General features: G+C 49.7%; 1 protein-coding gene across 1 annotated transcript; it reads right to left on the reverse strand.

The window, feature by feature from the left end:
• Positions 1-3,151: 3,151 nt before the first annotated feature.
• Positions 3,152-6,869, reverse strand: DYNLL2 (dynein, light chain, LC8-type 2). The gene is made up of 2 exons (XM_009586981.1): positions 6,717-6,869; positions 3,152-5,006 (listed from the first exon to the last, which is right to left on the reverse strand). The coding sequence occupies exons 1-2, from the start codon at positions 6,867-6,869 to the stop codon at positions 4,869-4,871; spliced, it is 291 nt and encodes a 96-aa protein (XP_009585276.1). The 3' UTR covers positions 3,152-4,868.
• Positions 6,870-7,528: the final 659 nt, after the last annotated feature.

Below are 7,528 nucleotides of genomic sequence, written 5' to 3' on the forward strand. Positions count from 1 at the left end.
AGCGGAGCAGAGCCTGGGGTTGCCCCCCAGGGTTGCCCCTGCTCAGTCTGCCGGCAGGGAAGGGATGGGGACCGGAGCGGGGTCTCGCGGGGCAGCTCCCTCCTTAGCCCCCTGTGCTGGGTGCTGAGACCACCGGCGCTCGGTGCAGGGGGAGCATGGCGCCTGCCGTCGCTAACAGAAGGGCTGGCGAAGGCGCTGACCTGATGATAAGCAGTTATTTGTCTCGTTGGTAATGAGTTATTACTCAGCCTCAGCTAGACACTGCCTTAAGGGAGGAAACATCTGATCATCTTTTAATAAACACAGTTGGCTCCTGCGAGGCTCCTGCAGCTCCTGTATCTACAAAGCGCTCCGAGACACATGGCTTATGCACAGACAGTGCTGCTATGAGTCACAGTCTGGGAAAGAGTGTCAGAATCGTTGCTCAATAAATAGAACAAAGCAGGGAAACCTCGGGTGGGCAGGGATGGCACAGCCCTGCTTCCTTCACCGCGTGGCACCGGCCTCCTAAGGATTTACCCGTCGGAGACTGAAAGCGAGATAAAAATGATTTCCACGTTTTCTCTCTTCATCTCAAATCTCCCGCAAAAGCACCATGAGAAGGAACACATCCATTGGGTACCGGGTTTATCAGCGACAGGCTCTGCTTCCACGTGCTTGGGGAAGATTAACACTGCAATGGCAGTGCCGCAGGCTGGCTTTACTGGATGGGAGGGAAGGAGGGCACTGACCTGCAGCCCGGGTGCTCCCGCGGGAGCAGGGTGCAACGCCCGGTCCCTGTGCAGGATGCCCAGGGTGGGGAGGACGTCGCCGTCACTTTGTCCCTTCCTGGAGTCCCAGGTGGTCACAGAGAAGGGGGAAGAACATTGTGCCAGGCAGGCAGGGAGCAAGGCTAGCTCTGCCTGCTAACAGCGTCACACACCTTCTCCTGCGGCTTTACACCACACTCCCTCCGCAGAAGAATGAATCCTAGGTCACGTCTAGTAGTTACACACATGAAGCACAGCTACCAAAAAGCAGCCTGTCTGCTCTTCAGTGCCGCAAAGCTTTGCTTTTGTAAGGCCACATCTGGAAGAAATACTCGACATGAGGAATTGAATAACTTGGCTTGTACAAGAGAAAAATAATGTGACACTCTCCCCAACCACAAACCGCGCCGTTACCCATAGCGAATGCACACGCACATCTGCAGACACTGTCCTGCACCCAGACCTCCACCCACAAGCAGCAGCCAGCACCTCAGGCTCCCCTGCAATCAGACATTTTCTGAATGCTTGTAAGGCCGGATAGTAACGCATATTGAGTTTACATTTAAATAGCATTTTTACCCAAACACATCTGGAAGCAGTTTTTTTCTCCAGATGTTTCCCCCAGATACATACCTTCCACTCAGTGCCCCAGATCCAGATGTTTCCAAATAGCTTCATACCCCTGTCAAAACCGAGCGGCCGTCCTGGGGACGCTGTTGGCCTCTCCAGCACAGAAGCAGTTAACGCTCCGAGGCATCATGCAGGACACCTGCGCCTGGTGGAAACTGGAGACAAAGTGGAGCCCAGCAATGGAAAAAGTCAAAGCCAAAAGCTGTGTCAGACAGCTGCTGGGGAGCAGGAGGGAAAGGCAGCAGGGACGGAAAGCTCCATGTTAAAAGCTCACCCTGCTCGCAGCCGTGTAGAGGGAAGTGCTGCTTAACTTCAGGCAGTTTGTATCTTCCAGAGCCCCGGTGCTATGCAAAAGATGGTTTCGGGGGAAGGCTGAGGATGCACGGTACTGGTGTCCATTGCAGGGGTTACGGGGAGGTGAGCAGGGCTCAGTTTCACTGCCTAATTGCTAAAGCTGTGAGCTAGAGCTTCTTTTCCTCAGCCTGAAGCAGGACTCCTCCTGCAGTGACACATCCAAGGAAGCGCCAAACCCACTACTTGCATGCGCCAGCTCCAGGGCACGCTGTCCCTCCAGTCCCAGAAGGGCCTCCACATCCCGCCAGGGACCGATTTACACCAGCACCACAGTCACTGGATATGCAGCTGGAAGGGGTGCCTTCCCATAGACAGAACTCAGGCAGGAAAAGCTTTTCACCTCAGGTTTGGATTAGCAGCCTCCTGTGCTGCAGCTGGCGTTCAGGAGCCAGTTTCTCTGTCCCTTGCTTTGACTAAGAGCCCTGTGCACCAAGGGGGCTCGACTACCCCAGCCCCACAAGGCTGCAAATGTTTTCTTAGAGCCGAAGTGTTAACCCAGACTTACCCAGGCCAGGAGTGCAGAGCCCCAGCACAGCTGGAGCTCAAGCCCTGCAACTACACTTCCAGCTAAAAGGCTGGCTGGGACTACTGGGGGAGGAGCATCATGCCCAGCTCCCCCCAAAACAGAAACCACCTCTGCTTTTCAGCACTGCCAGGTGTAGGTTATAGCAGATTGCCTGTGTGTAGCAGCCGTACTGCTGCTTGCTTGGGAGCTTTGAGTTCAGCTCATTTTATAGCTGCTCAGCATGAGCCATGTTTGCCTGCAGCTCAACTTCCCCTTGTTTCTCATGCTGGTGTTCCTGTCCCACAGCACAGCTCTTACACTACTGTAGCCGGTAAGTGGCCACAGCTTTTCCAAAATATCAGGGACACCACAACCCCAAATTTACGTTGCATCAGGAGCAAGATAGCAAGCTGAGGGGGGTTGTTTAAGGGCAGTGCAAGAGGCACTAAACACACAGCAGCTCCAGGCAACTGGCAAGAGTTTCAGATCTCACCTTTCTACCGAGCACAGGGAGGAAGCCGGAAGGGGAAACCTACTTTCCTGCAAAGCAGGGAGACACCTTGGAGCATGTACAGGAGCCAGGACCACAGCTGCTATACCCGTTTGAAGTCATGAAGAGGTTAGCCCCAGTGCCTTCACAGCTAGGTTACTTGGCACAGAAGCATCCCATCAGGGCTGCAGCAGGACACACTCCCCTCGATCCCTCCTTCTGGTGCAGTGTTTGAGCCAGGCTGGAGGTCAGCACTGGCACAGATGGGCCACATATGCTCTTCAGGTCGAGTTTCTCCCTCTGCAGACCTGCCTCCTTTGGGTCATCAGCATCTTCCAGGGCAGAGAACTCACTGCTCACCCTCTCTGGACAAGTGCAGTTTTCGCTTGGGACAGCTGGCAACGAAGAAGAAACTAGAGGCTGTTTAAATGTGTCAATTCACCTTTAATGTTTGAAAAAAATAAATGGTATTTGAGCCATTGCAGTTATGAAGGGAACAGATCTTGCTCCACGAGAGACCGTGAACAGGTTCACATTAGACTCATGCTTGGAAAAAAACCAAACCCAAAACATTCTCCTTTCAGATCCAGAGCGGAGTTCTGAATAGACAAGACCACAAGAGTGCCCCAGACAGTCCAAGGCACATTACCCCAGTGCAGACATTTCCATCAACATGAAGTTATGACAGCTACATTCTTTCTAGTTACAACATTGTTCTATCAATATTACAAAATTAGGCATACTTTGGATTTTGCACAGAGACAAGAAGGACTTTTACTTCAGGAAGTAGTCAACCTGGGTCATCAAGTCATTTCACAATGGAGAGCTCCCTTCACTCTGCCCATTCTCCCCCAGCAGTGACTTATTACCAACACCAAATTCAAATCTCAGAGACAAGTTAGGCTCACCAGCCCAGCGATATTGTCTATGCTTTAGTTAGCAAACCAATAAGTAGACCTTATGACAAGCACCCGGTATTTACTTGCCATCATACAGCATTTCTCCACACCCAGATAAAAAGAACTTCCTGCAGTGTAATCCAAGAGTCAGTACATACTAAGACAACATCACTGCTGAAAAAAACATTTGTCTGCCTTTGAAGCAGATGTCACATGAGTTTCCTTCACACAAACATCACATGTAAATTTAAACTTCTTGGTACTGTGCTTTAAGAACAAAAGCAGATATCAGAACATGGAGGACGGTCCTCCAGAAATAGCTTATCAGCTACAGAAAATAAAAAAAGGAGACAGTGGCCACTTACAAGTCTTCCACATGACTAGCTTGCTTTAAGGAGAGCATCAAGTTAAGGCAGTGTCGAGACAACTGGCTAAGAACATGCCAAATAGAGCTGTTGTCAGTAGTCACCAATTTGATATCCTACTCCATTTCGGGGACAGGCTACGTGGCTTTAGATCTCAGTATCAAGGTCTAAAGACTTCAGCCACAGGATGCTGCTTTCCGCAGCAAACAGCAACTCAGGGGGATGTTTGTTGAAGTCTTCTAGACCAGGCTGAGTTGCTTACAAGTCTAGGTCAATGTTTCAGCAGAGCCAAAAATACAGTGATGGGCACTGTAAGAACACCGAGGGTGCCAGCCGCCAGCCTGTTTATCACAGTCCGAGGTGGAGTTCAACTTGTGTGTGAAAACCATGTAATCAAGAGCCACCCCACCAGCTTTCAGTGAAGGTCTAAGTACCTGCACTGAGGTTACTGGGAGAGCCAGCTCTCTACAGTCTGCAGGGTGGGTACAGAGGCTCACACTGGCTTTGCTCCTCGTTACAAGATTAACAGTCTAATAAAACTCAGTAAGGAAGTCAGGGTCTTTTGGCCCGCCCAAAGAAGTTTTCCCAGCCTCAAAGGAGTTACCACCGAGGGAGCTGTTGTGGAATAGTTTTATTTCTTCCCACGTAAAGGCCATTGTTTAAGCATTTACAGGTTTCCTAGTGCAATACAACCAAAAAAGCAGTAACAAAAAAATGCCGCCTTCTTCCCAGGCAACTAAACAGAAGTAGATTTTTACTGCAACATATACACATTAAATACAGTATACAGTCCATGCAGCGGCATAGCCATGTTAAAGGGAGTCGTGGCTTCAGCCATCAGTGCATTACAGTCCAAATTTCACTTGCTCCTACTTCCTATCCAGACTTGAAGAGAAGAATTGCAACCTGACCCAAGTAAAAATAGATGAAGTGCTTTGTCTCGTGTGTTACATAGCTGCCAAAGTTTCTGCCAACAATGCAGTGCCAAGTTGGGTTGTATTTCTTGTCAAATTCCTGAAGAAAGAGAAGAGAGGCATTAAGGCCAAGAAAGCCCACATGAAAATAGTTCTAAGCACAAATTCTTAGCTGGTTCTGTTCACACACTATCGCCTCTCCTCCCACCTGCAGCATCTTTTAGATTCCCCACTGCAAGACACTATTATATTAAGCAAGGTAGTGACTGAAACAACCAGACCTCTGCACTGGATTGTTTGAAGGATCCCACAGAAGCAAGTCATCTCCTGAGACACGGAGCACCCATCAGCCCTTGGCAGAAGGAGCAGACACAAGAGCTCTCCTTGGTACAGGGCTATTCAAACCCCATGTGTAGGCTAGCTCAGGGGAATATTTCTCCTCTCATTCCAAACCCACTCACAAAAAATAAAAAAAGACTTTGGCATGTCTGCTCCAGCAAGGCATTTGAGCTTAAAGGTCACCTAAAAAAAGGAAGGAGAAGTCTAGCTTCTGCTGTTTGGGGAACTCTTCTTCACATAAAAGGGAGAAAATCTGCATTGAAAATGAGCAGGCAAATTCACAGGCCAGACAGCACATGGAGACCTAAGAGGTCAGAGGTGAGCAAGCTGAATGCTGGCTTAATAGTCAGTCTTCTACTTTGCAGGTAAGATAGGGTTAAAGACCATTTCCCTCCTTTAATTAATACACAACTCCCAAGAACACCCTTCCCTCCCCTGAGAGAGCCAGAAGAACAGACTCAACATTCAAGATTAAAGCAAGTTTAGTCCTCAGACAACAGCAAGACAGTTTGAGCTCTTTGCAGGTAATCTTTGAAGTAAGGAAAAGGCTTTCTTGCCAGGGCATGAAGGTGCATCAAATTGCTTCCCTCCTCCCAACACACTCTCAGGAAAAAAAGACCAACTTCTTTTTGGATGCCTTCTATTGCACTCACTCACTTTACAGGCTGCATTGCCCCAAGCACTCTGAGGTAAATCTTGCCTCTGATCAAAGTGATCTGAGAAGTTAGGAGACACCTTTGAATCCTTTGCACTCAAGCTTAGATTACAAGCAAGGCCCAAAAGCTAGCGCGGGTGCCAGGACCACATTGCCTATGAAGTCACACTTTCCTCCTTCAAAAGCACTTTGCCCAACCATTCGGAGAAGTGGCTACAGAGGGAACTGACAGCTTCCCAGATGCCATCAAGCATGAGACTTCAGTTAATGGGCTCCTGCAAATGGGGAGACACCTCTTCACCAGCCAGGGCAGCTGCTTGCACTGTTTTTAAAGCAGGACCTTTCACAACCCTGCCAGCCAGCACAAGGCCCCATACTCCTCCACACCACCCACCCCAGAGCCAGGAACACGGCACACAGAACTGCATGTGCACAGCTGCCCACTTTGAGTGAAACAGAGCAATCCCACCCTACGCTGGTACTGCAAGTCAAGCAGCAGCATCTGCAGAGCAAGTCCTAAAGAGAGATTGCAGCCAGCTCTTTCCAGGCTGGCAAGTCCAGAGGGACAGCACCACACTGTTCGCTCAGAGCTTGCCAGAGCAACAGACCAGGCCCTGCTCTGCCATAGCCCTCCTCTGACCTTGGAGGAGTCACTCCATCCTCTTGGGAATAGCAGTAAAGAAGCAAAGAAGAAAGCATCTTCTTCCAAACACACAAGTATGAAGTCTCAGACAGACACTCAGGCTCATGACAGGCACACATACTTAAGAGCTTCAGGAAGTCTCAGCCAGAGCAGCCCCCTCATCCCTTAGTTACCTTCTTTATATATGCTGCAATGTCCTTTTCTATGTTGTACTTCTCCATTGCCTGTGTAGCACAGTCTACAGCATCCTGCTGCATGTCCTCGGACATGTCCGCATTCTTGATCACAGCCTTTCTGTCAGACATCGTGAACCTAAGGCAGAACATAGATTCCTTTAATCCCCTCCCGAGAAAGAAGCTTCCTGTACATCAGAGGTTGTCCTTTCTATGGCAGGCTGCGTCACACGACCCGAGTGGGGCCGGCTGATAAAAAAGCCGATACTACAAACCCCCTGTTATGGCCAGGGTGAGTTTATCAGGGTAGCCTAGAGTAGTCCCAGGCTAAGGTGTCCCTTACAGCTGCAGCACTGTAGCACTGGCACTGTCTGGAGGTTAGATCACAGATAGCCCAACATCAGCACTTGCATTAAACACATGCAGAAAAAGCTTACTGTGTGGGAGGCGACAGGAGCTGCAGAGAGCTACAGCCCTCTTATACATCAATAGGCTACAGCCAGGTTTGCCTTCCAGGTGCACCAGTGGTCTGGAGCATCATCTGTTCAGAGCCTTGCAAGCAACCAACCCCAGACTGCCCATCTCCAGCAGGGAGGCTCAGGAAGCATGTTAACAGCAGCAGTTACTGCTGTTAGTTACCCCATGCCAGTAACTGGGGTTACTGCTGCTAGTTTAGCCTGGAAGGAATGTTGTAGGAGTGTTGTTCCACATTCAGCCTATCATCATCCCCTCACCACTGCTTTGCCACTGAAACCCAGACTTCAGCTGTTCCCATGGGACAAAGCCAGTCTGACAAGTCAGAAACAAGTTAA

Source organism: Fulmarus glacialis, unplaced genomic scaffold (genome assembly GCF_000690835.1).
Source record: "Fulmarus glacialis isolate BGI_N327 unplaced genomic scaffold, ASM69083v1 scaffold25080, whole genome shotgun sequence".
Classification (NCBI taxonomy): domain Eukaryota; kingdom Metazoa; phylum Chordata; class Aves; order Procellariiformes; family Procellariidae; genus Fulmarus; species Fulmarus glacialis.

Bases quoted from the DNA above. Each gene is read 5' to 3' on its own strand.
- DYNLL2 (XM_009586981.1), bottom strand. From the start codon at position 6,869: ATGTTCTGCCTTAGGTTCACGATGTCTGACAGAAAGGCTGTGATCAAG. The intron at 5,007-6,716 runs GTAACTAAGGGA...CTCTTTCTTCAG, and splicing joins TTGCAGCATATATAAAGAAG to GAATTTGACAAGAAATACAA.